The sequence below is a fragment of the Crocuta crocuta genome, unplaced genomic scaffold (genome assembly GCF_008692635.1).
Source record: "Crocuta crocuta isolate KB4526 unplaced genomic scaffold, BGI_CrCroc_1.0 scaffold274, whole genome shotgun sequence".
NCBI classification, from domain to species: Eukaryota; Metazoa; Chordata; class Mammalia; order Carnivora; family Hyaenidae; genus Crocuta; species Crocuta crocuta.
In genome coordinates, this window is record NW_027530222.1 from 2799867 (window position 1) to 2813124 (window position 13258).

Consider the following 13258-nt stretch of genomic DNA (forward strand, 5'->3'; position numbering starts at 1 on the left):
AATGGACTTGAATGACACATTGGACCAGATGGATCTGGCAGATATATTTAGAACTCTACACCCCCTGAGGCCATGGAATTCACTTTCTTCTTAAGTGTGCATGGCATATTCTCCTAGGTAGATCACATACTGGGACATAAAGCAGCCCTCAATAAGTATAAAAGAACTGAGATCATACCNGCCCACTAGGAGAAGAGAAATAGTAAAATTCAGAGCAGAAATAAACAACATAGAGACCAAAGAAACAATTGAACAGATCAATGAAACCAAGAGTTGGTTTTTTGAAAAAATAAAATTGACAAACCTCTAGCCAGGTTTCTCAAAAAGAGAGAGCACCCAAACAGACAAAATCATGAAGTTAGAACTTCAAGGAAAAAATCTGGCCTGTTTGTAACAGATTTAAATGCTTAAGATAGGGCGAGGCAAGCTTCCTGTACAGGGCTACATAGAAAGTACTGTAGGCGTCTCAGGCCTTCACAATTGCTCCCCTCTGCTGCTGTCGCAGGCAAACAGCCACATGAAGTTTGTAGACAAATGAGCATTGTGGTGAAACAGAAAGGAAACTTTTGGTACAAAACAGGCAGCAGGTTATGGCTTGCTGACCCCTGACCTGACATAGTAGTGCTGCACGGGTTTTATACATAATATATGTCTAAGGATTTGGGTAAGTTGTCAATGCTGAATATGTAAGATTTGACCTTGTAGCTTTTTTTTGACCTTGTATCTGAGTTAATCTTAGCAAAGCCTGAGGTTACAGCTGTGCTTCTACATAGTACTTGTTATGTTCTGATTCTATAAGTCTTTGGAAGGGTTTTATTAGGTTTCAGGTCTAAAGATTAAATTTCTGAGACGAGGCAAAAAAAAGTTTTTCTTGTGATGACAAACAAAATGTAACCTGGTGTTCTCCTTCCCTACGATATTTATGTTTTAATCTCTTTCTCCTAAATTTTCAGGGGTCCAGATTAGATGATCAAAGATGTGCTCCACCACCTGCCACTACAAAGGGACCAACAGTGCCAGACGAAGACTTTTTTAGCCTGATTTTACGTTCTCAGGCAAAAAGAATGGATGAACAGAGAGTTCTTTTACAAAGAGATCAAAACAGAGACACTGAATTTGGGCTGAAGGACATTTTGCAAAGTAATGCTTTGTTGGAATTTAAAAATACAGGAAAAAAATAAGCAAACCACTAGTTATTATGGATATATTTTTTTAAATGACCTTTTTTCCTTTCAGAACACTGCAGGGGAATTTTTTTTTTCCTTAAAAGGAGAAATTATAGCACTGTAATACAGCTTAAAATGTTTTTAGAATGATGTAAATATTTAACCTTTAATAGTATAGCATTAATTCACATTTCTCTGGACACTCACTTGTTTCACGGTGGAGGTGTCTTATACAAGGTGCTTCGTCAACTTTTTTGAGTAGTGCTTGGGATTGTGTTCTTTGGCAACTTGTTAGATTCCTTTACCTAATGTTTGTAAAGTAGAAACATAAATGAATCTAGAATTTAATTCTCTTGCTGAGATAATTTTTTTAATCTTGACATTTTTTATACTGAACCATGGATGTAGTAAGAGATGATGCTGTTTAGTAAAAAATAACATAATTGACCAATGTGTAAAATTATATAGTCTCATTAAAAGAATCTAGATTTTTTCTGTTAAAAATCATTTTCAGTGTTATTAGTTAAAAGCCATTATAAAAGCAACTCTAAGAAATAAATGTTTAGCATGTTTTGGACCCTTTAATTTTAAAGTGTGTGTGTATGGGTGGCTTAAAATTGTATCTTCTGTTGCAAAATACTGCTGTAAAAGTTTTTAAGACCTAATGTCAAAAAAAAAAAAAACATCAAAACCCCTGTGGTTATATCAAGAACGTAGGTCATGAAAATAGAGAACAGATGAAAACTCACAAAATTTAAGTATGAAAGATACAGGTTAAGCCCTCCGTTGTCATTAAGCTACCCCCCACCCTCCGGAACTGAAGGTAGTTTCCCAGGGTACGTAATACGACGGGACATGAAGGAAACTTAGCAAAAGAAGACCCAAGGGTGGGACAGAGCAGGGCCCAGGCTAAGGCTGAATTGTAAAACGCAAGTGTCCACACCCAGCACTCATTCACCTCTGGTTGCTTTTGACTCTGCACAGCTGGGATGGTATCTGGGGCTCTGGACCTCTGTCCTTCCTCAGAGTCTTTCAGATGACTTGATGGGCAGGGAGAACCATTTCTCCAAATGGCCAATGTTCACAAAAATAAAACAGAAGAAAGTTACTCAATCTGGAATCACATTAAAGGCTCAAGAAGAAAAAAAAAGTATTCTTGGTTCTAAGATCCAACAAATTTTGTCCAGACTACTTTGTTAACACCTGAATCACTTTATGGTTTATATATTATACATAGGATATAATGTCCTAGATAGCATCCTTTTAAAAACTGCATGTGGGGCACCTGGGTGGCTTAGTCGGTTAAGCGTCCGACTTTCGCTTAGGTCATGATCTCACGGTTCGTGGGTTCAAGCCCCGCGTCAGGCTCTATGCTGACAGCCAGCTCAGAGCCTGGAGCCTGTTTCCAGTTCTGTGTCTCCCTCTCTCTCTGACCCTCCCCTGCTCACGCTGTCTCTCTCTCTCCTAGAAATAAATAAAACATTAAGAAAAATTTTTTAAAAAAACAAGAAACTGCATGTAAGTTTCATGGGGTTTTTTCTTATAAGCATATTCAACGAACAAGACCGCATACCAAACCACAATAATGTAAAAATAAGTGTTTATTTTGTGTATACCATAGTTCTTAGACCCTGTAAACATTCAAGATTACTCCATTTAAAAACTGCTTTTAAAAAGTTATATACCCTACTGATTTGCCTAAAAGCCTACTATAATCCTTAATTTTAAAGATAAATATGAACTGGGACAATAAACAAGCCTATTTCTCCAAGTTATAAACTGGCCTTGATCTGTTCAGTTTGCCTTAATGTCTTCCCTAAACTGCTGTCATCATTCAACAGCAGTAGTATGTCGCTTTGCTACCTGTCAAAGTGGACTGCATCCCCAAATGGTTATCTGTAGTAAAAGAACACAAAGATGAAATTTTACTTAACATTTTACTGATAAAAGCAGGAGTTCAAACAGGATTAACTTCACTCTCATTGTTACAGTCTCGCCTGAGGCATTTGCAGCTCTTCAGAGTCCAATCACAGCTCAGAGGACACCTAACCACCCTGCGCGCAGAGTCCCCAACTAGCGAACAGGTCTGGTCCTCAAAGAGGCTTTTTTAATCTTTTTAAATGTTTATTTTTGAGAGGAGAGAGCGCACGCATCCGTGCATGAGCAGCGGAGGGGCAGAGAGAATCTGAAGCCGGTGCCAGGCTCTGAGCCATCTCAGAGCCCGACGCGGAGCTTGAAATCGTAAACATGAGATCATGACCTGAGCTGAAGTCAAGCGCTTAACCGAGTCACCGAGGCACCCGAGAGGCTTTTATATTTATTGATGTTCACAAACCCGCTGCAAACTGCAGGCATCCTTGCATTAGTTCATGTTGTACTCATCTACTCTGTTCTACATTTTTACACAAAATCCTGTTGCATTTTTTGGGGAAAAAATTACTACCTTTTTGCTGACATACTAAAGATTCTGCAATATTAAACTAGAAAATATTATCATTGGGGCGCCTCGGTGGCTCAGTCGGTTAAGTGTCTGACTTCAGCTCAGGTCATGATCTCATAGTCCACGGGTTCAAGCCCCGGATCAGGCTCTGTGCTGACAGCTCAGAGCCTGAAGCCCGTTTCAGATTCTGTGTCTCCCTCTCTCTCTGCCCCTCTCCTGCTCGCTTGCTCGCTCAAAATAAAATAAACTTAAAAAAATATTAACATTAAATTTTACATCCTCTTGCTGAGGTGATTTTTAAAAATCTTCCTTGACAATGGCATTTTTAAATATTTAACCAAGGATGCAGAGAGATTATGCTGTTTAGCAAAAATAATGTACTCGACCAATGTGTAAAGTACATATTTGGTGGGCAAAGAATACAGCTATTCTCAAAGTCTACGAACTGTGTAAAAGTGAGATTACCAACTTAAACTGCGCTAACTAAATTCTCCTGGCAATCTTCAGCTCGGTCTTAGCTGAGGGTAAAGTAGGAGAGGTGGCCAGGAAGCGGGCCCAGTCACCGCTGGAAGAGTTGAGAGACGGAGATGGGGTAGGGAAGGACAAAGCCATGGTGAGCCGGGCCAGCTTACACAGAGACAAACGGACACACGCTCTGGCGGCTGCATTAAGACACCGAAGGGGGTAAACTTGGTGACAGTGGACTTTCCTTAAAAACAGTTTTGAGTACTGCCACTTGCAGAAACACATCGAATCCAATGCACAACTGACAGATTACTGACTAAGGTAGGTGTTCTGGGACTTCCCCGCTAGGCAACATGCATGTTGGCTAGTTGGTTCCTATCTATGCCTGTGAACCATTAACTTCTTTTTCATTCCCCCCGGATTCAAACTGACCTCTTTATTTGAAATCAGTGGTACTCGCCATGTGTTCATCTAGGAGATCCTGTTCCAAAATTAACACTTTAAAACTTGATGGGAGGTGTCAATATGAAAACGAAATTAAACTGACAAAAGGTTAAAAACAGAACAGAAACACATGCGTATTCATTTGTTCTGATGGTCATTAAACATCATTAATGTAGAAGTTGGCACCTGTAAATGTCAGAATATGTGGAGAGAACAGTGCATGGCTGTGAAGAAAGAGTATACTTTACAAAACCCAAAGATGGCCTCAGAGCTGTGGTCCGAGTCTGTGTTCCTCTAGCCCCGTGGGCCACCATCCAGATCCTTTCCACAGTTGGCGGGGCCGGATGCACCGCCTTCCTCTGGGCTGCCTCTGGCTTCGGTCCGGAGCTGGCCCTTTTCTTCCGCAGATGCACCTTCCGCCTTCTCTGATGTCTCTGGACCAGAGACAGGCTCAGTGGACTGGCTGCTTTCAGTGCTGCTTTCTGGCGGAGTGCCTCCTCCTGGGATTCCACCAATCTCTTTGGGCTTTGCATCCAAAACAGGTAATTTATGCTGTAGGGAATTACATTTTAATTGTTTAATTAACGTAACGTGAAGGCTCAGGAATCAAACATGTTTAACAAGTTCCTATGCAGATCTGTGGCATCAAACTCGGAACTCTTTCAGATCCCAGCTCAGGTGCTGTACTGTAAGGGCGCGGACGCTACTAAGCCTCACAGAACCATACCCGGAGGGATGGGGACTGAGGAATTCGGCAGGTGGTCTGTGGCCCAGATTTAGGAGAAGTCAAGAGGGCTGGTAAACGCTGCTAACTCCTCTTGCCTGCTGAGAATAACTCATTTGAATTATTTATTAAGTCTGCATTAAGTTCTGTGTGCTGGGGATACAGCAGCAACAAAACCGACAAAACCCAAGCTCTCACTGGAACTTCCAAAGAGCCTGGGGCAAGAAGCAACAAATTAACAAAGTACCACACTGGGTTTAAATCAGGTGATACAGGAGTAAAGGCCTGAAGAAATGAACCATGCGAATATAGGGGAACGGCATTCTAGACAGGGAACAGCAAGTATAAAGGTTCTAAGTTCACAGAATAGCGAGGAGGCTACTGTGGCTGAAGGAGAGTAAGCACAGCAGGAGGGCAGGAGGAGAGATCCATGGACTAAGGGGGGGGGGCCTGTGGGCAGATCAAAGGAACCCTGAGTCACTGTGATAACTAGCTTTCCCTTTTCGTGAGATGGAAGTCACTTGAGGATTTGGGATGAGCGGTACATTACGTATTAAAGCTGAAAGGCACATCTGAAAATTTTCTAGAGGTATGCAGGTATGTTTCTTCTTCTTATAAGAAACTCCCTGCAAGGGATTCTAGAATGTCCTAGATTCTACTGGGCTCACAGCTATTTCTCAAAGGTTACAGTTGCAACTTGAACTTTGCAAATGATCATGTAAATTCCTCTCTCAAAGAGGAATGGAAATGTTCCTTTAAATGGCCCATAATGTAGAGAAAACACCTCAGCATTCTGCAGGTAGAAAGCAGAGTCTAGCCAGCCAATGAATGATACCAAAGACTTGGGAAAGTGTGGTGTGGTGTGGGGCCCCCCCCCCCCCCCCCTTCCACAGCTGAATCTTTAGGGCCCTCCTGCGGGTTCCCCAGGGTTCCGGGCCTTCAGTGAGGACGTCTCTCTGAGCTCTTTAAAGGCAGAAATGTTAGTCATGCTTCCTCGTTTTTTCTAATGAATTTCATACGAACTACCACCTGTTCTAACTACTGTTACATAGTATTTTACATAAAAATGAAATCCTGCTTTATTTCTTCTGAGAAGGCCAAACTTTTGACTAGAAAGGAGGAGAGCGTAAACAATTATATCAATTACAATAATAATTAACTGTGAAAGGTGAGGGAGAAAACAATGCTTAAGCAGAAGCTCTGTAGGAAGCCCGCAGGCCTAGCGTGACGGGACGGCAAAATGAACAGTTGCTGACTTACACTGGGCACCGCCTTGGGCCGCTCTCTCGCCTCTGCGTCTGGTAAATCACATGCCCGGAGCACTTCGGGGCTCTTGTTGCCAGTCTTAAGTCTCAAGTCAACATCCCTCTGTCTCAAAACATCTCTTCTACCCTCATAAGTTTTGTCATAAGGGCCTTGCTCAACGGGGCCGATCGGGCCTCTATAATAGAAATCTGCATCACCTGCTCCACCATGGGGTCTATAACCAACTTCTTTCTGCCGTCCTCTGTCACCCGGCTCAAGTGCCCGGGGTGCTTCTCTCTCGGGACCAACTACTTGTCTGAGCATATTAACTGATTTTCCAGCACCATAGCAGAAACTCTAGAAGGAAAAGATACAGAGTCCTGAGTATTTAATGGCTGACTCACAATGAAATTATTCAGGATGCTAACAAAATTACCTAACTTGACTTGTGGCATTTAGAGACATAAACATATTTATTTCACCAGTGTTTCATCAGAGATCTCTTCTTTAGATTAATACTAGACCAGACCAGCTAATAAAATGTGAGAAATCATGAAGTGTTACACACACATTTCGGCCAGCAGAACATATTCTGCCTGAACTGTAACAGGGGCACTTTGGCTAAAGCCCAGAAACTTAAACCGATAGGTACTAACTGGTAACTGCTCATCACTTATCTCTTTTCACACCCACCATGTAAGGTAATTGCTAAAAATCAGAGTTGCACATCGTGATGTAAACATGCTCAGGTAGGGTGACTTTTCAACAGGCTTTGGGTCCCATTTCATGAAAAACTAGGCAGCGTTTCTCACTGTGGGGCCCAGGGACCCCTGGGGGGATGCTTGAGACAGTTTCAGGGACTCTGTGAGGTCAAACTTTTTTCTACTTCAAAGGCCTTAGTCTTCCTCACTTTTCCTTCTGAGCGTTGAATCTTCTGGGGCTGGAATGACTTCCTCACTCCGACAGCTCACCGACTGTGTGCTTGTGTGGACTTGCATTTTAAATTTTTCTTCGTTTTAATTCCTAATATGGTAAGATATCAATAAATAAAACCTCCATAAGCAAGAGCTCTTCGCGGTCCTCTGTTTTTGTTTTTGTCGTGTGGGCTTCAGTTCTTAAGAGTACAAAAGGGTCCTGAGAAGAAACAATTTGAAAATCACGGAGCTAGAGGGGCGCCTGGGTGGCTTAGTCGGTTAAGCGGTTAAGCGTCTGACTTTTGCTTAGGTCATGATCTCGCGGTTCGTGGATTCGAGCCCCGCGTCGGGCTCTGTGCTGACTGCCAGCTCAGAGCCTGGAGCCTGTTTCAGAGTCTGTGACTCCCTCTCTCTCTGACCCTCCCCTGCTCACGCTCTCTCTCTCTCTCCTAGAAATAAATAAAACATTAAAAAAAAATTAAAAAAAAAAATAAAAAATAAAAAAAAAGAAAATCACGGAGCTAGAGAAACTATGTGAAAACAGAAGCAGTAGAAGCCCTTTCCTTACGCAGATGAACAACAGATGATGGTTTTCGGCAGACGCTGGACTATGGGCACTTACCGATGGTTCGACTTACAACTGTGAGACTTCACGATGGTGAGAAAGTGACACACGCTCTGTAGAAACTGTACTTCAAATTTAGAATTTGGATCTTCTCCTGGGCTAACGATTTGGGGTACGATCCTCTCTGGCGATGCTGGGCAGGGCAGCTCCCGGTCGGCCCCGCGGGCGCAAGGATGAACAACCCTACGCTCAGATCACTCCTACCCGCACAGCCGCTGTTTCTCACTTTCAGTACAATATTCAATAAACGGGGCGAGATACTTGACACTTTACTATAAAACGGGCTTTGTGTTAGAAGATCTTGCCCAACTGCAGGCTACCACGAGCCTCTGATCCCGTTTAAGGTGGGCTATGCTAAGCTACATGCCCTGTAGGCTGGGTGTCGAAAATGCACTTTTGACCGACTGTTATTTTCAACTTACGATGGGTTTATCGGGACGTAGCCCCAGGTCAGTCCAGGGAAATCTGCGGTGCTACACAATTAACGTCGCCTAACAAAACCATGTCGCCTAACAAAACCATACCTCTAAACCTGATTCCTGAAATCACGAGCCCGAAAAACAAAAACAAAACAGGAACAATTTCAAAGCAAATGAGGCGTGTAAATTTTATATCCTCAGGGAAGATAATCCTTTTTAATTTAATGATTAAACCTGGAAGGTACTGTCTGATGATTGCTCACGTGTGGTGTATATTCACACCCATCACAGAAAGTAAATGCTGAAATTTAAAGTTGTAAAGTTTAAATAGCTTAATTTCTTTACAGATACAAACTTGGCTTTTCCCATGGCACATCTGAGTTCTTCGTATTTTGTTTTACGTGACAGCTGCTTTATTAGGGTAAAAGCTAAAAATCAACGATAAGAAAGCTGAAGAGGCCATGGATGAATGACGAGTAATGTTTCTTTTTTTTACAGTTTTTTTTTTTAATGTTTTATTTATTTCTAGGAGAGAGAGAGAGAGAGAGCGCGCGCGTGAGCAGGGGAGGGTCAGAGAGAGAGGGAGTCACAGACTGAAACAGGCTCCAGGCTCTGAGCTGGCAGTCAGCACAGAGCCCGATGCGGGGCTCAAATCCACGAACCGCGAGATCATGACCTAAGTGAAAGTCGGAAGCTTAACCGACTAAGCCACCCAGGTGCCCCTGACGAGTAATGTTTCTATGTGATAAACATCTGTTCCCGGATCCCCAAACAGTATTCAGTACGCCACCTTCTTCCACGTCCCTGCCGGCTTCCATTACAGCCAACGCTCTTCCCTGCTCGGTGCTGCAAAAACTCAGACTGCAACAGGCCCCCCTTCTCGAAGAGGACACAAACAACTGATTCCACGTATATTAATTCACCAAGTGAACAAAGTGAAAAGGGTGTTATCATTCAAGTCCCCACCATGACACCCACAGTCAAACCTGAGAATTATCTCCTTGTTCTACATGTAAGCAAGGAATATACACAAGTATAAAAACATCTGTATCACTTTAAAATCATCTTTTCATGCCATTAGGCATGATTGAGCCTCATTTACAACAGCAAAAAAAGTCTGTAATGTTAGAATTGCCTTTTTCCGGCAAGTCCCGTTAACAGCCAACGGTGCTCTGTACTAACCAGGACAGCCAACGCCATAGTGATCAGCACGGGGATGTGAAGGATCACGGGGATCTCCTTCATGAGCGCTTTAATAAATTCACCGCCTCCTTTTCCAATGTGTTTCAATGGCTCCGTGACAAAGTTGGTGAATGTAACTGCCAGTGCCTAAAACAAGATATAACTGCGACTTAATTTTTCCCTCAAATGGTTGAGCGCATAGAACATGCCAAACTTTGCATGCACTGGGATGAGACTATGTTCATAAGCTGAAATGCTTTCTAATCTAAAAATCATTTGTAATGCAAGTATTTTTTCTAAAGCAAAGGTTTACTATTAGCAAAATGACTGTGAAAACACTAACTTTTAATAAACACAAGGGATTTTTGACTTTGCAGAAGTAATTTTGACAAAACGAGTTCTTTACCTTTGTTGGTGGGACCAACCAAATAGGGTTGACTAACAAGAGCTCATAGTATTTTTGGCACGGGTCATCCTTATAGGTCCATGAACTTCTAACCACTTCTATTTAGAGACACAGACAAAACAGTCATTTAAAAAAAAAAAAAAAGCTGCATTTCATTCCCAAATAAGACAACATCTTGGTTTTGTCCCTGTCCCTGCCACCAACCGGGGTTAAACGCTGTACAAACAGACTGCCTATAACACTGACTTACACATTTTTCACCTTTGTCCAAAATGTTTTTCAAAATCCCTTCAAATCATTCAAGTCTTAGGCAGATAAAACATATTTTATGAAAATTTCTAAAAAGTATTAAAAACTGTTCTTAATACATACAAATGAACCCAAGTAAAACTGGGGAATGAGAGACTGCTGGATTATGTGGACGTTAACATCCTGGCCGTGATGCCGTGTTGCTGCAGTTGTGGAAGATGGTCCCACCAGGGGGAATGAGGGAAGGGGGCACAGGACCTGTTTTATGGAACTGTAGTTACCTGTGCATCTAGAATTGTCTCGATAAAATTTTGATTTTTATTTATTTTGAAAGAGACAGCATGAGTGGGAGTGGGGCGGAGAGAGAAAGAGAGAATCCCAAGCAGGCTCCACGCTGCTGGTGCACAGCCTGCTTGGGATTTCCCTCCCCGCCCCGCTCGGCTTGCATGCTCTCTCCCCCTCAAAATAAACAAACATTAAAAAAAAGACACCAATTCGTACATTACAAAATAAAGAACATTAGTTTCTCCCAATTTTTCTAAATGTTATGTCCATCGTATGGACAGTACACTGCACACCCGCCTGAGCCAGTGGACGCAGTCAGCCGTCCCCCGCGGCCAGGAAGCAAGGCTGCATTAGTTTAGTTCCCATAACTTTTGAAGAGACACTAATTTGGACACCCTGCTGTGTGCAATCCACGGAGATTCTATTCTGGGTCAGTTATTATAGACGTGCATTTATAAGGTGCCTTTGAACACTAAGCCGTTCCTACTGCTAGATATGCAGAATTAAAAGAGAGTCAACACGAGTGAGAATGTTTATAAAGTCTGTGAGATAAAAACTAAAATAATTTTCCTCTTAGTTAAAAAATGTAAAGTTACATTTCATATAAGGTTTCATAAGTCATTATCAGGAGATTGTGTCTAAGCTGGATACTAATTTATATAAATACTGCTTCACTTCTTTAATAAACATGCCGGACCCTCTTCCTAAGGACTAGATGAACGACCTGAGCACAGGCTCCATCACAGTCCAATGGAGAAGACAGGTGACAAGTGACACCGGAGCCGGCCAAGACAGGTCCTATTCCTTCCCTGTGACTTTACAGGAGCACAGGAGTCACGGTCTGAAACCTGACTCCTCTTGCATGTTCTTCTGAACTGAAGATTCACTCAGTCATGGGAAGCTTCCTTCCAGCATTCTATCATTTCTCTAATTACTAATACGTTCTCTCCTTCTCGGAAATTCTACCCAAAATAAGGCCCAGTGAGCCAACACCTTACCCCAGAGACTTCCGACCCAGTCCATCTTCTCAGCACACACATTGTTCAAAGGCTCCATCTTGGCAACCTCGGCCTGATGCTGTGCGAAGGCTAGCTGACCAACACCAAAAGGGAGCTGTGAGTGGCTGCTAATGTGAGGTCATGTCTACATATCCAAAAACCTTACTTCAAATCGTGTCTTTACCAGATGCCAGACTGTTCACATTTTTTTGATACAAAAAAGTACATATTATTTTAAAATAGTAGCTCTTTTTCACTCACAGCAAAGCACAGTCCTTTTTTTTTCATTAAAAAAAATTTTTTTAACGTTTATTTTTACGAGAGAGAGAGAAAGAGACAGAGAGAGAGGGAGAGACAGAGCACAAGCAGTTGAGGGGCAGAGAGAGGGAGACACAGAATCTGAAGCAGGCTCCAGGCTCTGAGCTGTCAGCACACATCTGGAAGTGAGTCTCGAACCCATGAACCGTGAGATGGTCACCTGAGCCAAAGATGGATGCTTAACCTACTGAGCCACCCAGGTGCCGCCAAAGCACAGTCTTAATACAAGGGAGGATAAAGAACTACAGCTGCCTTCTTTGTAAATCCTTTGACAAGAATGGAAAACGTTTCTACTGAAAAGATTGTTTTAAAAAGTTAGTTCAAATATAATTCACAGCACACCCCAAAATATATATATTAAATACCTCTCATTTTCTTTTTACAGTTCACAATAAAATGTTTTGCTCTGGATGATTTTCAGCACAAACGGTCTATATAAAGAAAATATATCTTTTATATACCAAAAACCCTGAGGGAAATCACCAAAATAACAATATTCAACCAAACTTTCTTCCTTTAATCTGTAAAAAAATTAGCTCTGGAAGCGATAGGACTTAGAGCAAAAAGTTAAAGATGTATCACAATGATTTAAATCAGATAAATGCATCGAAAATGTTTTGCTACCTGACTCACCCTGCTAGAAAGATCTAACACTGCCCTTCAATGGTCATGCTATTTTGGCAGGAAGAGTAGTGTTCCACTTGACTTTCTATATTCAGTATGATCCCAATTTTGAAAGAATTGAAACATTTTTTTTTATTATTTTTCATGATTTATTTTTGAGAGAGAGAGAGACAGAGCATGAGTGGGGGAGGGGCAGAGAGAGAGAGAGAGACACACACACACACACAGAATCCAAAGCAAGCTCCAGACTCTGAGCCGTCAGCACAGAACCTGACACGTAGCTCAAACCCATGAACTAACTGTGAGATCCTGACCTGAGCCAAAGTCAGATGCTGAACTAACTGAACCACCCAGGTGCCCCGAAAGAATTAAAATTTAGAAAAAAGACTGGAAAGAAATATCTCAAAATACTGCCAGAGATTATCTTTAGGTGATAAAATTATAAGTAATTTAAAAAAATCAAAGCTCTCTGTGTATCTTTTCTAAATCGTCTACCATCAAAATACGCACTTTCACATTCAAAAAATAACCAAACTTTCAAAAAATAATCTTTTGGTATCTTTTCTAGCAAAGAATAAAAGGACATACCCCTAAATTACCTACATTAAATCTTTAAAAACGTATCTACCTAGCTTTATTCTGATTTAGCTGCCCAGCTGCCACCTGTCAGGAACTGGGCTGTGGAAATGAGGACCAAGCCAACTGGTCAAGGACCCAAAACAGCAGGTGCAGGTGTGCAGCTGGACATTTCCTC

General features: G+C 41.9%; 2 protein-coding genes across 3 annotated transcripts in view; one reads left to right on the top strand and one right to left on the bottom strand.

Annotated features, from left to right (window-relative positions):
* The window catches only part of GPSM2 (G protein signaling modulator 2), a 52321-nt gene extending 50937 nt beyond the window's left edge, over window positions 1-1384 (top strand). For both annotated transcript variants that reach the window (XM_077765566.1, XM_077765565.1), the window contains exon 15: window positions 954-1384. In XM_077765566.1, the coding sequence (XP_077621692.1) occupies window positions 954-1181 (228 nt within the window). In that variant the 3' untranslated portion in view covers window positions 1182-1384. The remainder of the gene's footprint in view (window positions 1-953) is intronic.
* Window positions 1385-2749: 1365 nt separating this feature from the next.
* Window positions 2750-13258, bottom strand: part of CLCC1 (chloride channel CLIC like 1) — a 27266-nt gene continuing 16757 nt past the window's right edge. Inside the window, exons 7-11 of the mRNA XM_077765567.1 lie at window positions 11563-11656; window positions 10031-10128; window positions 9625-9771; window positions 6500-6841; window positions 2750-5067 (exon numbers count right to left, since the gene is read on the bottom strand). Coding sequence (XP_077621693.1) covers window positions 4810-5067; window positions 6500-6841; window positions 9625-9771; window positions 10031-10128; window positions 11563-11656 — 939 coding nt within the window. The 3' untranslated portion in view covers window positions 2750-4809. The remainder of the gene's footprint in view (window positions 5068-6499; window positions 6842-9624; window positions 9772-10030; window positions 10129-11562; window positions 11657-13258) is intronic.